Consider the following 23,852-nt stretch of genomic DNA (forward strand, 5'->3'; position numbering starts at 1 on the left):
CTATTTTGACGGGACTTTTTACGCAGATAGCTGATGTAATGAGGAGTAACTTAAGCTACTTTTATTTTTAAAAATTAAACTTAAATTCCACGCGAACGTCGTCGCGGGTACAGTAGTATTAATTAAAAAAAAATGACACGATAACTTTTTTCCAATGTAGCAATTATAACATCTAATCGATACATTTCTATCGACAAAAAATCGCAACACTACCCCACCCTCTGTTTGAGAACAAAAAACTTTACGAGCCAAACATCCTTACGTTACAGTTAAGTGCCTAACAAAAATTAAGACGCCTACTTTCCAAACTAGTTTATCTCTTTGTTCAACACCGGCCCCAATAATAGCTGTACACCATCGAAATGTAGTCTCTAACATGCGAAACTCACCATAAATTGAGATCCTGTTTTATAACAATTTATAACTTTTTTTGCACGTATAAACTATTTCTAAAGAGTGCATAAACGTAATCCACGCACAATCATATCACCAACTTAAAGGTCGCAGTCGAACATTCACTTGATACCACAGATAAAAAAATATCATAAACAATAAGTTTTTGTTTGAAACAACATTTTATTAACTATTTCACTTATAAACTTTAGTTGACTGCAACTTATGCGTCTAGCTCGCTACGCGTCGCATCTTGACTGGATCCGAAGATATTTTTACCTGTGTAGGCAAAAAAACTTTTCAACATCGTTGGAGCTTATCGCCTTCACAAAATATTTACGCTCTTATTCTCATGAGTCAATAAGTTCAATATTCTTTGTAGAGTCCCGTTGCATTAGTGTGTCGCTATATTATATTTATTTTATTAGAAACTGAGCGTTATGAACTGCGATGTAAGTGAGATTTTTGTTTGATTCAACGTTATTAAAAGCTTAGGCCGTTTTCTGTGCTTGTATATCGTAAGCAGTTGCTACAGAACACAGTTTCCTAAACTTTAGTGAGAGAAACCAACTGGCTTGTGATATATCACAATGACAGACCTTCTCGTAAATATTGTAACAAAAACATATTCTCTTGTAAATAAACTTCGTAAGAATGTACTACGATGTTTGTATTTTTTTTATCTATATTTTAGACGTTTTTCAAGATTATGGATTGGAATAGAAATCTACCTGATATATTACTATAGATATTTATATTTAACACAAACATTGTCTGTCTGTTTATTTATAACAAAATTCAAAATATCTTTATTCATGTAAGTCTATTACGGACTACAACTAACTCAGTGGAACTAGAGCCCACAACTTTATTATACATATATAAAGAGAATTTTAGAGTTGCTAATATTATAAATGCGAAAGTTTATGAGTATGGACGGACGTAGAGATGTTTGTTACTCTTTCACGCAAAAATTCCTGAATAGATTTTGATGAAACTTTACAGTAATATAACTTACACATCAGAATAACACATAGACTATAATTTAAAAAGATATAATGTATATTTGACGATATATAATGATGTAAAATGTTAAGTAAGTGTGATGCGGACGAACTTGCGCGGGTAGTATTATAATAATAATATAAAATAAATTAAAAATTTGCATAAAATAAGACTAACAACTGAATTTAGGAAAGAAAATTAATTACTAACGAAAATCATTACACAAAATTTAACTAGAAAGAAATAAATTACTTTTATGTAATACTCACAAACTTTTCCATTTATAATGTTAATAATATTTAATCTGTAGTAGTCTCTATATACAGTAGTTATAGTAGTTATATCTACTGTATAATAATAATAATAATTTCTTTCGTCATCACTTTTATCATCATCATATAAGTATGATCTCCCGCTTTCATTTTTGATTTTTTTTTTGGTATGTATGTATGTATTTATGTATAAATTTTTATATGTATATTATTATGTGCTTAAATGTATATATACATGTATTCTTATTTAAGTCTTAGGATATATAAAATTTAATTTATGAATTTTATTATAATTGTACTTTCTTTTATTATTTATTTTATAATAACATGAAATAAATAATAAAAGGAAGTAGGTATTTATATTTATTTAAATGCACCGCCCACTAATCTCCGTTTGCCTTATGGTCGACTGGGAGAAATGTCTTATGGTGTTAAGTCTGCCATATGCACCTTTATTTTTTTGTATTTGTGCATTAAGTTTTTTAAATAAATAAATTAAAAAAAAAAACTCATCCACGCTTGGCTAAGGCCCGCGTGTTTGAAAGTATTATGTTTATTGTATATGAAGGTGCCCGCTGAAAACCAGCGTCGTGGCATCCCGTCACTACATATGCTGAGCGGAGACCTAGTTGGTACTCTAATTATTAATAAATTAAATTTTAAAAATTATTTTCAGTGTACCAAATAAACTATTTTCTGTCTTTGTTTCTATTACCCCCGTAAAAAGGGAGATATATAAAAGAGTAATAATAATAATACTGTATATAGATATACTACAGATTAAATCTTTCCGAGCGAAGGCGAGATGAAATGTTAGTCTGTTATAAATAGAAAACACAACATTCCCGCCAAAATGCAAGCTAATTATCTAAAAATAAATTTCCGTAAACAAGGAACGGTTCAATTCTAATAATGGAACCAAATTATTAACCGATATCGAAAAGTGAAAGTCTAAATAACAAAGTTTTATCTAGGTAGAGTTTGTAAAAAAAACATCTGGGTTGTCTTCCCAGTCTTGCCTCTTCAACCAAGTTTGCTTTTTATGCTGTCTTTCGGTTATAGAGTGCAGATTATGCAGTAAAATAAATTATATGTTTATTTCTCATCATCATCATCATCATTGCAGCCAGGAGGATGTCCACTGCTGGACATAGGCCTCCCCCAAAGATCTCCACGACGATCGGTCTTACGCTGCTCGCATACAATGCCTTCCAGCGATCTTGACCAGATCCTCGGTCCACCATGCTGGAGGACTTCCCACGCTTATTTATTTATATTTATTATTATTCCCGCGCTGTTTATTTCTATCAATAATAATAACCACTACGAGTGATTTAATTATTTTGTATTTAATAATAACAAGTCCAACCAATGCTTTTATTGGTGCTAGTAGATAGTTTGTACTCACACATTTCAATTATAAATGTAAAGTTACAACGATTATTTAAAAGAACAAATTTAAACACGTCATTTTCATACGTGCTGCTCTTTTGAATATAGAATAGAAAATCATTTATTCAAATAACTTATATTGAAGCACTTTTGAATAGTCGTTACATTTTTTTAATCTACCGCTCATTCGGAAAGCTGTCTCATCACAAGAAGAACGAGCAAAACTTGCGTGTTGCTCTTTTAAATAATTTTATTATTACTTTACATTTTTAAGTTTAAGTGTGTTTTTTAAATAATAGTTCTAAGTAAATAAACATTAACAAGGATTAGGCATGCGACAATCAACATAGAAACCGCTACGCATTCAATCTTTTGTTTAATCGGATAACATTGTCAGCGCTATGAATTTTAAGTTAGATTTTTTATACAAAAAATAAATATATATAATCTCATGCCTCTTATCCAAGTTTCTTGCTCGTCCTTCTTGTGATAGCTTTCTAAATGAGCAGTAAATTAAATAATAATAACATAGACTATAAAAAAGTGCTTAAAACAAGTTTCTTTGAATAAATAGTTTTCTATTCTATTCTAATTACATTAATCTCAAGCTGCACTTCTGCAGTATGTCATTCCATTTACAACACAAAAGGTGGTCAAAAGTTTGAGAGCCACTGTCTGGACCCGCGGCGCGCCGAACTGGTTTTATACATGGATGTAATAACTGGCCCCGGCAATACGTATTAACTCATTTCGGTACTGTATCCGCGGAGAACGCAGCCTCCGACCCCAGAGAAACAATCTCAGTACCAATATAATCGAGCAATGATCGAGAATGATGGCCGGCTCTCCGTCATACTCGAGAACGAGGGGAAGGATATATAACTAACAGAATAGAATAGAAAATCCCTACAAGCAGTGTAGGGATTTTCTATTCTATTCTATCAGTTATCCTATCATACATAGGATATCCTATCGTACATAAGATATAACTATTATTATAATTTAGTACACAGACAATACTGAGAAAGGACATAGGTAGGCTGTTTTTTAATGCGAAAAAAGGGTTGTAAGGGGTTGAAAGGAGAGATGCAAGGTATGGAAGAATCGTCATTTTTAATGCTAGATGCTTAATTTTTTTAGGTTGTTGATTGAGTTGTATGTAATTCTATATGGAAATTAATAATTTAATTTTAAACTACTATTTTTAATTTTAACATTAGTAATTTTTGACGCTACAATGATGAATTTTTTGATTTGGCTTCTATTGGTTAAGATTATTAAATATTTTTTCAATATTAAGTCAAGGTTTCTTTTTGTCACGGACAACCACATTGTGGAATCACCTTCCAGCAATGATATTGAAACCTTCAAGAAAAGATCCTTTTTAAAAGGCCGATAACGTACTTGCAATTCCTCTGGTGTTGCAGGTGCTCATGGGCGGCGGTAATCACTTACCATCAGGTGAGACGCATGCTCGTTTGCCCCTGTGTTATAAAAAAAAAAGGTCACTATTTTACGCGGAAGAAGTCGCGGGTACAGCTAGTATTAAAATAAAATGCGAATTTCAGGTGGGCCCCAGACGGAGAAAAACCAGGCTAGGCCACTGGTTACTGATGCCAACTAATGTCTCCAATCCGACTGATAGAAACCAACAAATAAAGATTCATCCGTGAATGTACTAAATGAAAATATTTTTCAGACTACTCTAAGGACGCAGCTGGCCTTTAGAGCTTCACCGGATGATAGGGGGCGAGTGCAGATGGCACTCCAAACCCGCTGGAGGACTTATGGAGCGGCTGAAGGCCAACTCCCGCCTGACGGATACGACTTTAGTCTGAGGGCACCGCTTGGCGTTCGAACCTCAGCTCAGCCAGTCGTAATTTCCAACCCCGTTTCAATTCGACAAGGGATTAATCGTAAGGGCGACCAGGGGAACCGGTGTGGAGCACCTTACCAAATCTCATCTGGAGCATCCAACTGAGCTGGGATTAAAAATATAATATAATATTTAATTTATATTTGATCATCATCATCATTATCATCAGCCCGCTGCAGCCCACTGCTGGATATATCCCTCTCCCAACGCACGCCACTGGGCACGATCTTCAGTATTCTTGTATTTAATAGGCTTTGGATTTTACGAGTAGATTAAAATAGTTATAAAATTTCATAAATAGTTTTATTTCATTTTCTACTTAAAACTATATAAACAAATTAACATTTTCATAACTGATTACAATTTGAACATTCTATTGTTTGTCTATTGCATTCACTGCACAGAGTATATAGATGAGTTACCTTTTTTTATTGTTTTATTTATAACAATTCGAAAACTATCTTTTTCTATTATAACTGAGTTTATTAACATTTTTTTTAAATAGTGTCGACTGTTTTTTTAACAACTTATTCGCTGATAGGTTTGACAGTCAGCTTGTTATTCTAGTTACATAAAAAGCAGTATTAAAATTGCTCGGAAAAAAAGTTACAAAGAAAATTAGGCAGAATTATAAAATTACTTATCTTTCACTTTTAAGGTACTGAATGGATTTTAATGAAACTTTACAATAATATGGCTCATACATCAGAATAACATGTAAGATATAAATTTCACGCGGGTGACGCCGGGGACAGAGCCAGTGTAATAGACTTGGTGCAAGTAAAAAGCGCTGTTACCACTTACTATCAACTTGCAATGAATAAAGATATTTTGAATTGATTTGATTTCCTTGTTTGTTATTCCAATTACATAAAAAAAACAGTAAGGTATGAGGTATGCACAAGTTAGTTAAGTTCTGTTCATGTTTCTTGATTGTGTGGAGATTTTTCTTGATGTTATGAGTACAAGTTACTGACTAGTCTTCGGTTTGGGCACCCAAGCCTCGATCTTGGGTCTGGTCGTGCTGTATGGAGTGTACTGGCCGGTGGTACCGGATAAGTTCTCGGTGAAGTCGCTCATCCATTTGTAGTGGGGTCTGGCGGGATCCTGCAATGGAAGTATTATAAAAGATATAATATTAATACTTATCAATATTATAAATATGAAAATAGGGATGTCAGAGCGTCTAAAAACTACTGAACCAACATCATGAAATTTTGTACACATGTTCTTGGAGGTTCTCGCATGTTTTTTTTTAAGTAAAAAGTATCCTTTGTTCATTCTATAGTAATAGTGCATCCGCTTGCGCTAACAGTTTACGCTGGCGGGGTACCAGTATCCAGTGGAGGATAATAAGATGAGCATGAGGTCAGGTCAGTTAGCCCATCGTGACAAATTTACCAGAATTATCACAATGGTTTCCAGGGAGAACGGAATGGAGGTCATCCTGACATGGTACATTGCTAGCAATGGGGTCATCAGTCCACATTACTAACAATCCCCTTTCCCCCATTTTGTGTACTGTCCAGGAATATTATTTAATGCACAGACAGTGATCAGTGACATTTTTATTGTATATATTTACCTGTTGCGGTGGTAGGTCAGTCTTGTAATGCATCCAACCAAACCACTCAGCTGGGATCTGTAAAGTAAAAACAAAATATATTGAAGAATTACTTACATCTTACTAATTTTATTTTAAGCAATTAACATTGCCTATGTTATACAGGGACAATGTTTTAGACAGTTTTTTTTAGGTCATAAATACATATTATAAATAGAAAATACCCAGACTGATATAAACGATCTTACTTATGATTGCAAATGTTTGTGCCGTGCGAGGAATCGCATGCGCAAACGTCGAAAGTACGGCGATATGTTAAACCGCTACATCACCAAGGCCGTCAAATATAGTGTGTTAGGTATCGGATTTCCGATAATTGACCCGCAATTCATTTTTTTGAGGTTTTCATGTCCCCCCATACACAAAAGTGGGCTTATTTGAAATATTATGATATTTGCTAGCATTTAATATTTGTTAAGAAGTAATGTAATCCTTGGTAAAATTTCACTATTATTTTTATTTTTTATTTTCATTTTGTTAATATGCACTCCCTAAAAACCAGTCACTTAACACATCATTTTTTTTTTTTTAATAAATCTGTTCGCAATGAACTGTGTTAACAAATAAATACCACATTAGTATTGCAATTTAAGCTAATAATTTAAAAAAGGGTCTAGCAAACACGAAATTTTTTATTAACAATAAATTTGGTTCATATTTATATATCTACTTCAGACTCTTACCTGACTACCATCATAGTTCATGTTATAATCATCAGAGAACTCCACCCAGCGGTTCCTGCCGTAGAAATATCTTGGGTTCTCAAAGTATTTGTTGCCATACTTGTCTTCGCCAACTAGAACTCCATCTTTCAACTCATCTTGTCTATAAATATAGAAATTATGCCCTTACAACATATTGTATATGTTTTTTTGTGGATGATAATGGAATGGTGTACCCGTCTGCGCTAAAGGTTTACTCTGGTGAGGCACCAGTGGAGGATGATAAGATGAGCATGAGGTCAGATCAGTTAGCCTAACGTGACAAATTCACCGGGAATTTATCACGATGGTTTCCAGGGGGAACCGCGTGGAGGTCAACCTGACATGGTACACTGCTAGCAATGGGATCATTAGTCCACATTACTAACAATCCCCCCCCCCTATTTTATATTTGTATATATAATATATTTGAAGAAGGAGTGAGGACCACACCTGAAACAACATATTTAACAAAAATGGAGATGGATTGAAAGGGAAAGGACCAAAAAATATGGATAGATAGTGTGAAAGATGATATGTATAAAAGGAGAATAAGTTCAGATATAACAGCCAATATCCCTATCTGCAATCACATCTGAGCTTGTGAGCTTGAGTGGAAGAAAAGGATATAGTGGTACCACAAATAATGATATGAAGGCAATTATAATATAATATATAATACATTAACATGAAATGGTGCACCAAGCTAGTTCCAAATTTTTTCCAAGTCTATTTTCAATAATGTTTATCTTTTTTCTTTTCGATAAAAACTTGGAGGAGTTTTTATGTAATAGAAGGAGAGGTGAGAGAGAGGGGAGGGAATTTTGTGACGCTATTGCTAATAATGTATCATATCAGATTGATCACCATGAGATCTTCCTGGAAACTAACGTGATTAATTTCAGGTGAAATAGACATGATGTGTTAATTGACCAGACTTCATCCAACTATCCTCCACTGGTGTATCACCACCGTAAACCGTTAAAGCTGGCAGGTGCCCCATGCTATTATCATCTAAAAATACTGTTATATCAAATCAAATAGGTTTCACCGATGCTCCTTTTACTTGAGGTGTATCATGAAATATAGGCTCCGTTTTATAGCGGGAAAATATATTCCTGATGATCCTCAGATACGAAGTCGCTGGTTTTACTATTTATTAATAAATTATTGACAAATTATCAACACAACACAACCTCACAAAAATTACATAATTGTTTTTTTAATTACCTGTAGAGTTTATACAACGAAGCCCTTATACCACCATTTTGGCGGATAATATTGAAAAACGTAGCTACTTTGTCTAGTGCTAATATTTTCCCAATCGACATTTTTACGGATTAATTTAAAGAAATTTTCTGTGCAATTATATTTGTGTTGTATTTTCTTGTTTGATTACTATGTCATTCAGTCAGTAAGTGACAATGACAGAACACGGACACTCACGATATAGCACAGATTAAATAATTAGGTCTTGCTCTCAGTCACAGATAATGACAAGGAATATTAATGTTGCCCTTAGAATATTAACATTGCCAGTATTACTTTCAAACTAAAAAGCAGATCTCACTGCTATCGTAGTTGAGGTAATCAGAGGCATTGTGACCTGACGATGTGGTGAACACAACAATTAGAAATCTCAATAAACATTTCGCTCATTATATTTTAAATCCGATTAGTGGTTAAAAGAATAAGGATATATAAACCATAGTACCTGTAACATGTATTTGTAAAAAAAACTATATACTAGTTATCTAGTATAGTCATAATGGGCTTAATAATGCCGCAGATAACATAATAGTAATGTTATATTGTTGTTAAAAAAAACAAATTGTCATGAACAAAACATTTAATTATGACGAAATAATAGTTTTCTGTTTTTTCTTTTTCTTCTTCTTCATACAATTTTCTAAAGTATCCATTTGCTGTTCCTTTATATCACACTCTGTATCCATAGCAACAATCTCCTCTATGTCACTATTCTTCTTTAATTTCTTAGATTTAGCAATTACATTAATATTTTCACATAATTCACTATTTTCTGTATTTATTTTTTCTTTTTTTCTCTTAGATTTCTTGCTGATACTTCCATTTACATATTTATCAACACTATTTAATATTTCTTCCGTATTTTTTTCCTCTACATCATTAGTCAAATTGCTATGTGGTCTTTCAGAAATGTCCTTCAAAGATTTTTTTTCTAAATTACTTTCACTGTTACAGTGTTTCTTCTTCTTCTTTTTCTTTCTTACCACAGATACATCAGCGTCACTATCTAAATTCGTATTTTCAACAACAGACAGCTCAAGTGGTGATAAGTTTTCTTCCATTCGTTTTCTGTGTGAATAACCGACGAATTGTGGTTCTTTCAACAACGCCTGCTCTTGTTGTGCTATTCTTGCTAATTTTCCAACAGCTTTAAGACCATGACGCGCCCCTCTGTAAAGAAAATTATTTATTTTATATGGCATCACCGACGCCAATTGACAAATTAAATTGCACTTAATGACAACAATAAGAGTACAATTTCAAACAATAAAAATATTCTGATACTCCTACTATTTTCATTTTATTTCAATTGAAGTGTTAAATAAAAATTGAGACAGTGGTAGAAAATAACACTTGATGTTCATTCCACCAAATGTCCTATTTCCTTTTGTATTGTGTGCATCAGTGGCACTCAATGAGGAAGTAGCCATTATTATTGCTAAAAGTTGCATATAGATGGCGTGATTGGTATCGATGGAATTCTTCATAGTTTTGCAAACGTTTTAAAAAACAAAACTGTGTTTTCAAAAATGTTTAATCAATTTTTAAAAAGTTATATATACATGTTAAAATGAAATAATGCGTTTAGAAAAGTAATTTTCATATATTTACTCATTTTGTTATTTTCCAGTACTTAATTACACTTTAATCAGTGCTAATATGGGGCTCAATGTTTTCAAAATGCTTTCATAGATGGCATTGTCGTCATTTGTATCGGCCTAATTAAATGTCTTTTTTATATTTTCCAATAATAAGCACTTAATATATTATTATTGTAAATTAAACATATAAAAAATTTTTAAGTAAATTAAAAATAGCCGAAAAAGCAAGTAATACTATTTCCAATAATACTTATGTATGAAGTGTTGTCATATTAAAAATAAATACATGTATTATCGATTTTTTTTAATAATCGATAACAGGATTTTATTACAGCGCATTATTCGATGATGCTTTTAATGAGTCGTTGTGAACAGTAAATTTTCATTATTATGTATTATAGCAGTGTTCCGTTTCAAAGAACGGAATATAGTAGTACATTATTAGTGTCGTTGGTTATTTACATTTGTACTGAATAATCGATTACATAATAATTTAAAATATCGAGTACGAATCGTAGCTGTCTTCGAATACTGGCAACTGGTAAGATTAAAATAGTATTTAAAAAAAAGAGAGAAATCGACCCTAACTCGAATACCATAAAGTTGATTTTCCTTTCTCATTAATATATCATAGCAGTTTGTTTTTAACTTGCGTATGACTCTGTGGTATGATGTTTAACGTGTATTGTTATTGTACGGTGCATACATTTCAAAAATTATATTTTAATGTAGGTACATACATTTCATACATGTCAAAAATTATCTTTTAATGTAGGTACACACATTTCATGCATGTCAAAAATTATCTTTTAATGTAGGTACATACATTTCTTTCATACATTTCATACATTTCAAAAATGATCTTTTTATGTAGGTACATACATTTCTTTCATACATCTCATACATTTAAAAAATTATATTTTAATGTAGGTACATACATACATTTCTTTCATACATTTCATACATTTCAAAAATGAACTTTTTATGTAGGTACATACATTTCATACATGTCAAAAATTATCTTCTAATGTAGGTACATACATACATTTCATACATTTCAAAACTGAACTTTTTATGTAGGTACATACATTTCTTTCATACATCTCATACATTTCAAAAATTATATTTTAATGTAGGTACATACATTTCATACATGTCAAAAATTATCTTTTAATGTAGGTACATGCATTACTTTCATACATTTAAAAAATTATATTTTAATGTAGGTACTACATTTCTTTCATACATTTCATACATGTCAAAAATTATCTTTTAATGTAGGTACACACATTTCTTTCATACATTTCATACATGTCAAAAATTATCTTTTAATGTAGGTACATACATTTCTTTCATACATTTCAAAAATGAACTTTTTATGTAGGTACATACATTTCATACATGTCAAAAATTATCTTCTAATGTAGGTACGTACATTTCTTTCATACATTTCATACATTTCAAAAAGTATCTTTTAATGTAGGTACATAACACCCCATGTCAGACCCCTTGTATTTGGAAGAAACTTAAAAATAATGCCAAAAATATTAGATGAATATATTTTTAATACGAATATTGCTTTATTTTTGTTCATCAACTTTATCCCTCACTAACAATACTAGTAGTAGTACATAACCTGGTTTATACCGCTAAAGATATTGAAAGATATACGAGTAATTCAGAATGTTATCAAGTTCAAAATAAGCACACATTACTTGCTTAGATAACAGAGTAATATTACTCGTAATAAAAACATTTGTAACACCCATATGTATACTACGTATGTATAGTAAGTACTTACGCTGCGGCGCCGTGGGACTCGTCTACCTCATCTACTAACCAATAGGAGCGCGCCTCTCGTGTTTCCAGAAAGTTCGCGACTAACGGACGATATAGTAGTAAGCAATGAGTGTCCCAGTGACATCATTATAATATTTTCTCGTTAAATTTTATTGTAATATACACAATTTTGCACTAAATAACGTGTTACCCCGTTACACATTTCTAATAATGAAAAACCTAGACTAACCCTGTTTACTTAATCTTACAAGATCTGACTTTAAAAATTACGATATCCTCATATAGCCTTTCATTTCCCCTTTCAATACTTTTTCGCATTAAAAAGTAGCCTTTCTCAGGGTCTACATTATCTGTCTACCAAATTTCAATTAAATCAGTTCAGTAGTTTTGGCGTGAAAGCGAGACAAACAGACAGACTGAGTTACTTTAGCATTTATAATATTTGTAAGAATATCGCTATTAAAAATAGGGGTTGGTGAAAGACGGGTGAAAATTTAGGCGTGTATGTATTTTCAATGTAACATTATAAATAAATAAAAAATTGTCCATAATACAAAAACATATTTTTTCGGGGTAGGCCACCCCTATGACTTAGGGGTATAAAAAATAGATAACAACCCTACCTCAGACCTGGCAAGTGTACATATCAAATTTCATCAAAATGTGGGAGAAATATGGCAACTAACACTGTGATACAAAATTTATATATAAGATATAGCGGAATTCTCATTAGGGAAAAGAGGGGTACATCGTAGAATACATGAGGTATATACCAGTAAATTAATTGTAGCTAAAACCAGTCGATTACACATAACGATTGAAATAAAAAATCGTATAGCCCGATTTTGATACGTACGAGTATAAAAGTATCAAAATCGGGCTATACGTATAGCGCAGACGCGTTACAACATATCAAAAAAATAGGCATGGAATGTAAAATAAACCATAACATAATAGGTATATACATTGGCACATAAGCCATATCTGCAGAGTGTCGGCTAACGATATTATACCTACACATTTACATTGAATCTTGAATCGTCCCTAATGAGGTACACGATACAGTTACCTACATATCTATTATATACATATCTTTGCAAAACAGATGTCATGTAGACTGAATTCACTGCCATCTATTTTCATGCTTTGTTACTAAGCACCCACTAGTAATCCGAACTGCTTCAGATCTAGCGACATCTAGCGGCTACGGTGGCGAAATAAAATAGCCCGAAGAATAGCCCGAGTTAGGAAGGAACCATTTTCTTGTATGGGATGGGGTATCTGTATGTAATATTATGTTATCTGTGGTGTGCATTAAAGTTGAATAAATATACACCACACAACGCCATCTAGTCCTAAGGATGTGTGCTAAACCGCTAGACAAGAGGTTATCACTTATTTGGAACAATTTTTCCATTAAACTGGGAAGTGAATTTTGAAATTTGAATATTCTACCTGGCTTTCTATGTGGTGTACCCCGCTACAAGTAATTATTTACACATAACCAATTTAATAGTCATACTTATGAGCTGTTCGTCCTCCGCAGGCCGCAAATAATTCCTCATCAGTCAATTTAAATACATCTTTCTTCTCCACTTCTTCATCAGAATCGGACTCCTGGACATTCACCACCTGCAACACATGAATTTGCCCAAATAAATAATATAATGTTTTTATAATTAAATTAAATATTTGTAATGGGTGGAAACTGTGCTTGAAGATGTGATGAAGTAAATACTATAAATGACGTAGTGGAGTAACTTGAAGCGGTCATGCTGTCGATGAAATTCGAGCTGAGTTTCTTGTCAGTTCTTCTCATCTCGAAAGCATTTCGAACTGACTGTAGATTTGACACATCATAAGTCTGTAATAGACCTACATGAATAACGATATTTTGATTTAATTTGATTAGAATGTGATTTTTTTATAATTGATGAAAATGGAATAGTGCACACACCTGCTCTAATGGTATACGCTGGCGGTGCACCAGTGGAGAATGATAAGATGAGTACGAGGTCAGGTCAGTTAGCATATCGTGACAAATTCACCAGGAATTTAACATGATGGTTTTCAGGGAGAACAACGGGAAGGTCAACCTGACATGCTTCAACAGTCCACATAATGCTACGTTTACATTCAGCCGCTTCCCCTGCTACTCGCGGTGCCGGCAATATTGCCGGGCGACAACTGAGCGAAAGGGCTGAATGTAAAACACGCTGCCACTCGCGCTGCCAGTCCTTTGACTCGCGCACGAAAAACCGACTATCGAGGGAGCGCCGGCAGCGCGAGTGGCAGCGCCAATGGCATGGGAAGTGTTTCCACTCTCGCGCTGCTCACTTCCCTGCCCACTCGGGCTGAGTGTAAATTGGGCATAACAATCCCTTTCCCCAATCAATCCTGTTAGTCACATCTATTCACATCATCATCTATTTTGACGGCTTCGGTGGTGTAGCAGTTTAGCACACCGATTTACTTCCGATAGGCGCGAGTTTGATTCCTCGCACGGTACACACATTTTGTATTCATGAGTATGATTGTTTATATCGAACTAGGTATTTTCTATGAATAATATGTATGGAGTTCATTTACCAAAAAATGTATTTAAATATTTAAATCAGTTGTTTAAAAATATATCTATATATTCATATCAGTTGTCTAGTACCCATAACACAAGCTCTAGCTTGACAAAACAATAGATAGCTTAACTTGGGATGGCGCTGTGTGAATTATCCCGAAATATTATTATTCAACCACTAAGCAGTTTGCTTTAGAAACTGTTTTTGTAGTACATTGCGATTAGGCCGTGAAATTACAGAGTAAGAGGCATGCTATCTGATCTTGTATCCTTAACCTGACATGGTACATTGCTAGACAAGGAGTTATTAATTCACATTACGGCTTCGGTGGTCTAGTGGTTTAGCTTGCCGCCTTACTGATGGTCGCGGGTGCGATTCGTCGCCCGGCACCAACATTTATATTCATGAGTACGATTGTTTGTCTCGATCTGGGTGTATTCTATGTTTGATATGTATGTATTTACGAAAAGAACTATGTATTCGTATCAGATTATTATTACTAACAATACCATTCCTCCATTATAATGTGCTACCATGACTGTTATTTCAGATGGGGTATTTTTTTTATTCAGGGATTTGGGCTATTGTCAGGTGCTTTAGACCTGTAACATTGCAACCTCTAGATCTATTATGCTCGCACTTTTTCAAAGTTCGCGCCCGTGAGGGACAAAAATTGAAGGATATTAGAATACAATAGAATAGACGTTAGATAGAATAGAATGACAAAGCGTATCCTCTACAAATCTGCAGATTTTTGTTGAGCACATGCCTAAGTTTGGCATGTGATTATTCAATTTGCAGTATCCAGTGAGGCATATATTTTTTTTAATCTTTAGCAATAGGCTAAAGAGTAAAAACAGAGTAGCCGGTTATAAAGGCTTTTGAATGTTCTAAACCTGGCATATTCTGCCAGTTATTCAGTGCTTCCTGTTTGGTTATTAGTTAGAGATGTCCCAGTTTTAGGCAACGAGGCACGCCACAGAAGGCATCAGAGCTCTGTTGGGCGGTTTTTACCTCTAATTTTTCCAATTGGTCGGCATTTTCGGAAAATTCTATCTTCTCCCGCCGATTTAAATGGCTTAAAGAATTCTATGGCCCACTTAATTTGTTGTTGTTGGAAAATCCTGGCAGCTCTGTTCCACGCCTCATGTTCGGGCTTATGTAGATTTGAGCTTAGAGGGTTTTTGTGGAAGTGTGTTGTAGATAGCAACTGTAGGGTATTAGGTACTGGTACCATCGGGCCTTTTTAAAAAGTCCAATTTGGTTTGATTGCCACCACTTTGTGTTTTTGGATCGTTAAGGAGTTTGAGTTATCTCCTCGCAGAATCTACCTATTTTGGCTGTTTTCCGTTTGGGCTTTACTACATTGGGCCATCTCAAAATATCCCTTTTTAGCCTTGTTGGATAATTTGCGAGTTTTTCTACTCAGTTTTTCTAAGACTCTTGTGCCACCAGGTACGGTTGGAGTTTTTGGTCTTAATAGGACAGTTACTCTCGTAGGCACTTAGTATGCCTATTATAAAATTAGTCCATAGCGAGTTCTAGTTTTAGAGGAGATTTGATACTCTTCGGAAGATCCACAATTAGGCTTTTTAGTGTCTCTGTATTTATGCCATTCTGTAGCCTTTGGGTTTCTGAAGAGTATGGGGTTTGAGTCTGTTGCAGCCTCAATCATGAACCTGATGTGTTTATGATCAGACATGTAGTTCTCATTGCTGACATACCAATGAGTGATATTTTCGACCAGTTTGTCGGTCGCGAGTGTTATATCTAATACCTCTTGTCTTGTGGCCGTGACGAACGTCGATGTGCACCCTGTGTTTAGAATCTCTAGACAGTTGCTTAGTATAAAATCATCAAGTAACTCACCTCTGGTGTTGATGTTGGAGTTTCCACAATTTGAATGATGGGCATTTGCATCGGCCATGTGCTTACGGGCGTATTCCACCACTGGCTGTAGGTCGGTTGTTTGATTATTCTTTTGTTTACATCATGTCCAGGATGGAATGTTGAGCAGACTAGTACTTTAGACCCAGTGCATCCACAGAGGTTGAAGAAGGCTGTCACCAGGTCATTAATACATAGTTCTGGAACAGGTTCTAAAATCAAGTTTCTTAACAAAACGAGTACATTCTCAAGGTTGAGTGCCATTGATATTAAAAAAGAATATTACCTGAGACATTAAGGTCTAAAATCGTGGCTTTAAAAGAACCATGACTCATTATGGTTCATGTATCAGAGCAAGGTTCAGGTCATTTTTGAGAACGCCAAAGCATGATGTATATTGACCTGGACAATATTAGCTCTGATACATTTGCTGCGTGTGGACGCTTTATCGGTTCCCTTTCGCCATACCCGTGGGACGTGGGCGTCCCCTTGGGTTGCGATTGGGCACTGAGGCGTACCTGCCGCGAACTTGTTGTCCCGTCTTGAATCTGGGGATCCACGTCTGCGAGGTCCCCTTTGATTGGGGAAAGCTGTCTCTGGCGAATTTGGAGTTGTATTCCTCGCTCTTCGCCGCTTCAGGCGGTGTGGGCATTTCCATGGTGGAACTACCAGTACCCTCTGAAGTAGGCTGTCGTGCAGACGTGGTGTTACCTTTGATTCTAAACTGGACCTTTCTAAAGCCAAGGTTGACTTTATAGTCCTGGGCTTTAATGAAATCAACCGAGAGTTCGTCCATTGATACAGTCAGGATTGTGCCGTTCTCTACTTCCTTGCGGTTCAGAATTTTCCACTGGTCAGTGTTTAGGCAGTCATTTTGGGACTTTAGCAATTTTAGTGCCACCTCGACTGAATTTGTCTCCGAGTTGGGTATGAAGGCCGTTCCAATGGCTAGTTTGGGCATCGATTTCTCGTGCAACACAGAAAGTTCTGCCTCGGCCCAAGGTTTTAAGGTGGGCGTTATGCTTTCCAGCCATTTTTTAGTCGGCTCATTCTGACAGGTGATTAACAGCCAGCCTGGCTTGAAGCTGCAACCTACAAAACGGGGGCCCGTTCCAGCCTCCGTGATTTTAGCAACTTCACAGAGAACTGAGGAGCGCACCATGCTCATCATTTCGTCCGTCATTGGGGTCGTATGTTGGATCCCCACTCGGAACGATTTAAGAGCGTCTTTAAAGGTTGCTGTTTCCTCTTTTGCGTTTACGGTCATCCCTGTAGTCGTTACGCACTGGTTGGGTGCAGGCGTTCGCAACTGGTGGGCCGTAACCGTAGTTCGCATGGCTGAGCTGCTAGTGGCACTTGTTGTTGGTCCAAATTCCATCAAGCTTGACGAGCCACATGGTATCGGAATTGGCTCGTATGCAACCAGAGGTGTCTGAGGTACAGTAGGCACTAGTGACTTTGAAGTTGCCTGAGTACCTTTTCCAGTGAACTTCGGCTGCGTCATTTGTGGCGTTTTGTGCGCGTGCGCCTTTGGAGACACCTCCTCTAACCGTGGGCGCTTAATGGATCTCACCTCTGGAGGCTGCTCTCGCATTGGCTTTCGGCAGAGTAGTAAGGCTTCCTCTGCCTTGATATTAGCGGCTAACAACAGTTTTAGGCGTTTTCTCGCTGCTCCTGTTAGCCTTTTTTTTGGCATCGGCTTTGAGTCCCTTTCGGGCGTTAGACCTAGGTCATCCGCCCCTGTAGGCTGATCAGCCACATCCAAACATTTTCCGTCGTCGGATGTGAGTTCTTGGCGTTCATTATCGTCCAAGATGCTTCCTTCAGGCAGTTTCTCAATATCATTGACAATGTCCATGTTGAGATAAAAGAAAAAGTCGTCCAATCGATGTCCCACCCTCCTCGGAGCCCGCAAATGGGGATGCCGCAATGGCACCAGGATCTTCTCGAGTGGATCTAGGAGCAGAAAGGTGGCGTCTTTGCGCGACATCGGGAGCTCGAACACTGCGGCTAGAGAATTTCCACAGTGCCTCACCCCGTCAGCATGGCCGACTACCTTCTCCGAAGAGACCTTCCCACTCCTCGCCGTGCTCCTGTGACGGTAAAGCACTGGACCATTTCCCTAGCAGTGGCTAGCTGCTCGGGCTGCCGTTTCGCCAGAAATAAGGGCCAAAGGAGGCGTGTTGTCGCCCGGAAGTAACTGCTCCGACCTCCGATTGACTCAACCTCCCAGGATTCCGTCTTCCCCGCTTACGGCGCTCAACTGCGCAGGCCTTAGCGCAGGTAGGTGCTAGAAGCTATGTAAATGAAATAGTATGTACATACATATAAACTGGCTATAATTTACTTAGGTGCTTGCCTAGGCACGTTTTATTTATAAATAAATAAACGGTTGATAAGATATATATATATATATATAAATATGTGCTGCAGTCTCACCTACCAGGTGCAGCTGATTGAAATAGATATGATAGTTTGGAAAGAGAAGAATAATAATAAATATTAATATAAAAATATGAACATTACTTATAAATTATTTTATAACATACATACTTAAACTATATATAAAGACCCTCGCTATTTATCCGGGCTTGGGACCGGCAACTTTGGAGGAGAGGATTTTGTGGTCCTCTCCGACCCAAAGCAGGCTAGGTTAGGGCAGATTGGGTAGCCAGAAGCGATATTCTGGTAAATACTGTACTTGAAATGTCTAAGCTTCAACATTTCTGATTTTTTTTAGTTTGTTGTCTGTATTTCCATCATGATGAGGATTATCTGATTTAATCTCGACTTTAGCGCTTTAGTCAGCATAGTAAACCAGTCCACTACCTAATAATATTAAAACTCTTTATTCTTTATCCATCATACTCGTGAACGGATACTGCTTGTGAGGACTAGTCTGTTCGGGTTATAAAAGCTGATTAGACTATTTTCTTTTGATAAAATTGCAATAGCATATGCTGGTCTCTCTATTCTCCTAAATTTAAATATGCATCTATATTATTTAAAACATGTACAAGCTACTTTGAAAAGAATATGAGCTGAGTTTCTATTCGGTTCTTCTCAGCTCGAAAGCACTCTGAACTGACGGTAGATTTGACATATCATAGGAGTCTGTAATAGACCTACATGAATAAAGATATTTTGATTTGATATGATTATGCTCTGAAAAATAATTACAAAAGAAAACTCAACATAAATGTGCTGAACATAATGCAAAAAAAAAGGTCCCTTGTCGTTTAACATGAATTAATTACTCTTTTATAATTATTATTCAGACTCCAACAAAGTGTTATTTTAACCCATATTGAACATTTTCTATGAAAATTTCATCCTAATTACTCCAGCCATTTTTATACGAAATATTAACACACAAACTGACAGACTTTTTACAATTTCATTGTATGTTCTTGTATAAAGGTATTCACTTAATAATAAAGGACAGTCTTTTTTTACTATTGTTATCATAAGAGATCTATCCCTCCAGACTTCAGCTATGTTATGTTGAGAAGCTAGTATCTAATTTACCATAAAATTATTCCTTTTAAAACTCATACATTAATAATGAATATTCATATTGTTTATTACAGATTTCAATATTCCCAACAATGTTAATAACAAATAAACCCATGTGTTTATTTGTTACTAATAATGTTATGGATACTATTCAACTGATACTTAAATACATACACATACATAGAAAACACAAAACTAATATAAATGATGATACTCATGAATATGAATGTTTGTATCCTGTGAGGATGCAATCATGGGAAGTAAGGTGATGAAATAACAATCCTCCCTCCTCCAACTATACAACCTCTTTGCCAAAGATTCATAAAGATTCGTGAAGATTATAGTCTAGAAGAATAGAAAAATAGATTAGTAATCATAGAATAAAGACATTTGTACCTTACTCCCTCCGCTGGTCAAGACAGCCTTCCTGACGAAATACTCAGAATATTCTCCATCATTGTCCACCTTCTTCTTCTTATTTAGACGCCATGTACTGTTGGTTATCTCAAACTCGTTACCATCCTTGGCAGTTATTCGTTTTGTTTTACCATTCACTTCTTCAACCTGGGAAATATAATTTACTATATATTCAGTTTTCTGACCGACTCCAAAAAAAGGAGTAAAGGTTTTTTGCATGTTACCTTAAACTTTTGCCTATATAAACTGATTTTGATGATTCTCTTTTATTTGAAACCTGTATATTCATCTCAACAGTAGTTTTTGTGTAAGCTCTTAATAATGTGATTGAAATTGGTATTTTTATAGCCTGACATATTACATACATCTCTAGATCACAATGTCATGTTGTCACTAACTAAGCAGAATTTGTGTTATGGTTCTCGACAATTAATATAAATAAAACTCCTATGCATGTTATGACCTTTTTATCTCTATATCTACCATCCAAAGTTCAAGATGTCAGCGTCAGACAGATGGACATCATAGGAACAACTATAATATCCTATTACCTCTATAAGCAAACCTTAGGTTTGTGTATGCGGGGACCTACGCTGTAAAACTGGTTCTGAGTATGTAATTCTGTACACCTATATCTTTTAAAGGTTTGTTTTAAGTTTATAAAATGAGGAAGGATTATCACGTCGCTTGTAGCTGTTGCTGTAGAATATAAATGGTGTATAGAGAACACTGTGAAGTTTTAAGTATAAACAAATAGAAGGGTGCCAAGTGTTGTCAGAAATATTACAAGTGTAGGCACAATATTGTTAAAAGGCAGGCACTGAATTCTGCAAATAAATTATTTGTTTGCAGAATTAGAAGAAACTCAACTTGTACATTTTGTTATATTATTATTATTCTAAATATACACAATACCTGTACATTTCCAGCGGCCTTATCATATAATTGACTCCACCAATGTTCATTAAACTCTGATGCAGCATCATGCCCCACTCCGGTTACGCTACGTTTCAATTTTGGCTTCAAAGCTTCCGAAATTCCATTCTCATGTTTACCTAGGCCTTTACCTGAAAATTTAGAGCATATTTTCAAATAACAATGGAAAAATTAGGAGCGGTGCACTCGTCTACGCTAACAGTATACGCTGGTGGAGTACCAGTAGACAATATTACGATAAGCATAACGATAATGTGACATCGCGCTCCCGATTTGCAATGCATCAGTGGTACCACGCTCCTCGTATAATTACGTGATGTCCATAGTACTGTCCATGTATATAAGTGACAATTGTCTCATAACATTAGGCAGTTTTTGAGCTTGTTTGCCATTGCATTTCATAAAAAAAATCAATTAAAAAACTATTACTCACCATCGGTCCAACCATACTTCTCTAACATTTTACGGGCGAAATCCATTTTGTTAATTTAGTGGTCGTATAAAACTGTAGAGAAATTTGTTATATATTTATATTAACACCTAATTCCTTATGTTCATTTAGAAAATAAAATATAAAATAAATAACCATGTAACAGTATATAACCTATAAAATGTTGTCGTTTATGTTTTTTTTTACATGACACTATGGCCTGCTTTGACCACAGAACACTAACATCTTAAGCAAATATGGCAAACAATCACCCCCATTTATTTTAGTCAAAACGAGTGTTGCTATTATAGATAGTGATGTAAACATAATAATTTATTATTTAATAATACAGATAAGAAAATATTGTAAACAGTATACAATTTTCTAGTCGATTTTATAATTCCGAAAATATATGAAAAAATTATTATATTAAAGATATTTCAAAAAAATACAAGAAGGTCAAAAAGCTCAAATACCCTTAATATATTTTTAAATATCTTATAAAAAATATGTTTGGATTGATTATTATATTTACAAAAACAATTGGTTGATTACTTACAAACTGTTGTTCAGACCGTCTTAGTGTTGTCAAATATTGTGTAACTATTTCTGTTATTTATTTTCAAAATACCCCCATAAAGACAGCCTTTCTCAAAAACCTTTTGAAATATGACCGATTCCAAATATAATAATGTTGTAATTGTTCATAATAGGGAATAGTACCCCTATTGCTGTCAATGCATTCTATGAGATAAACCTCTCGGGGTCTGTTATTTCTGTGTCTGTTATTTCACAAGTAACTAGGATAGTGTAGCGCGGTGATTATCTTCAAAACTGTGGCGTTATATATGATGTGATGAGGTGTCGCTACATTATGTATTTGTTTATTGCAGTATGTAGGTAGTGAATATACCGGTGAAATAATTGTACTATTTATTATTAATATGTCTATTTGATATTGTGTTACATGGCTTATTAATTACGCGTTAACGAGGACTGACTTTACATTTATATCTATGTTATCTGGAGAGATACTAATGAAAGTGTCTCGAGTGTTTGCAGAAATGTAGACACGACAGTAATGAAAGACTACATAGATTCATCACATATTTCAATACATAATTATCACCACGGTTTCAGTAGTCGCATAATTAAAATAGAATATTATTATAACGGCCACGATAGGTTAACGGCTTATCACACCGCTATACTTCCGACGGTCGCAGGTGCGATTCATCGCAGGTTACATACATTTGTACTTACTTTTAAACTTTTGTTACACATAATAATATTAATTTAACGATTAATAATATTAGTTTAACGAGTTTTAACACGAATAATTTTATATTAAATAAAAGTATTTACCTCTTTTAACGTTTTGAGTAGGTTGCACTAGCTGCGGTGACGAGTTAACTGGAGTAACATCGAATGTCAATGTTGGTGGGTGCCGGAAGTTTGTTCAACTACCGTCATTAGATTGTTTGACGAAAAATAGCGAAATACAGCACTCACGATATCCGGATTTTATCTACGTATATTATGTATCTATTTACAACAAATCTATGTATTTTATATCTGTTGTCTAGTAACCATAACACAAGCTCTGGTGATCGGGACTAGGTAGCGCTATATGGATTTTCTAGAGACAAAATAAACAATTTCATTTGGTATGTCTGTGTGCGAGTTTAATTTACAAAATTACTCTGTGTAAACTGGTGTACACTAAGTCTCACTGTGGCTATTGGAACAGCAGAAAATATATATGTATGTTACGAAATAAAAGATATTTTTAACGAGACTCCATATATAATTTATTTTCAAAGAAAAACGGTATAAAAGATACACAGTATATTGTAAAAATATAGATAATTAACGGTTTATACGACTTCGTCTACTCTTTTAATAGTATATATCTATTTTATAAACATATATGTATACATTAACTAAATATAAACATATATTATTTTGTTACAATATCATCCAGATCCTCAAAAGTGGATTCATTATTACTGAAAAAAAAAAAAAAAAATGTGAATATTTTATCCTTAATACATTAAATTATAATATTTCTTTTAATATACATACTAACGATATTCTACCTCCGTAACATAATAATTAAAGGTTTGTATTAAATATATAAAACATAAGTATATAAAA

At 34.7% G+C, this 23,852-nt stretch overlaps 4 protein-coding genes across 5 annotated transcripts in view; all 4 read right to left on the minus strand.

Annotated features, from left to right (window-relative positions):
- The window catches only part of LOC131855370 (uncharacterized), a 35,912-nt gene extending 35,276 nt beyond the window's left edge, over nt 1–636 (minus strand). Inside the window, exon 1 of the mRNA XM_059206629.1 lies at nt 390–636. The gene's annotated coding sequence lies outside the window, so the exon portion shown is untranslated. The remainder of the gene's footprint in view (nt 1–389) is intronic.
- Nucleotides 637–5,814: 5,178 nt separating this feature from the next.
- LOC131855368 (probable NADH dehydrogenase [ubiquinone] 1 alpha subcomplex subunit 12) lies at nt 5,815–8,687 on the minus strand. The gene is made up of 4 exons (XM_059206627.1): nt 8,494–8,687; nt 7,246–7,387; nt 6,524–6,580; nt 5,815–6,045 (listed from the first exon to the last, which is right to left on the minus strand). Exons 1-4 carry the CDS (start codon nt 8,592–8,594, stop codon nt 5,908–5,910), a joined length of 438 nt encoding a protein of 145 aa, XP_059062610.1. The 5' UTR covers nt 8,595–8,687; the 3' UTR covers nt 5,815–5,907.
- Nucleotides 8,688–9,103: 416 nt separating this feature from the next.
- LOC131855364 (G patch domain-containing protein 4) lies at nt 9,104–21,908 on the minus strand. 2 transcript variants are annotated; one of them, XM_059206621.1, is made up of 5 exons: nt 21,699–21,908; nt 21,245–21,396; nt 20,309–20,476; nt 13,456–13,565; nt 9,104–9,702 (listed from the first exon to the last, which is right to left on the minus strand). In XM_059206621.1, exons 1-5 carry the CDS (start codon nt 21,742–21,744, stop codon nt 9,117–9,119), a joined length of 1,062 nt encoding a protein of 353 aa, XP_059062604.1. In that variant the 5' UTR covers nt 21,745–21,908; the 3' UTR covers nt 9,104–9,116. The 2 variants fall into 2 exon arrangements, with proteins under 2 accessions (XP_059062604.1, XP_059062605.1); XM_059206622.1 differs by lacking the exons at nt 20,309–20,476; nt 21,245–21,396; nt 21,699–21,908 and adding exons at nt 16,379–16,596; nt 16,683–16,837.
- LOC131855360 (uncharacterized) lies at nt 16,837–18,768 on the minus strand. Its single transcript, XM_059206618.1, has one exon. It carries the CDS (start codon nt 18,384–18,386, stop codon nt 16,842–16,844), a length of 1,545 nt encoding a protein of 514 aa, XP_059062601.1. The 5' UTR covers nt 18,387–18,768; the 3' UTR covers nt 16,837–16,841.
- Nucleotides 21,909–23,852: the final 1,944 nt, after the last annotated feature.

The sequence above is a fragment of the Achroia grisella genome, unplaced genomic scaffold (assembly GCF_030625045.1).
Source record: "Achroia grisella isolate CSIRO2021 unplaced genomic scaffold, CSIRO_AGI_Agris_v1 utg1360, whole genome shotgun sequence".
Classification (NCBI taxonomy): domain Eukaryota; kingdom Metazoa; phylum Arthropoda; class Insecta; order Lepidoptera; family Pyralidae; genus Achroia; species Achroia grisella.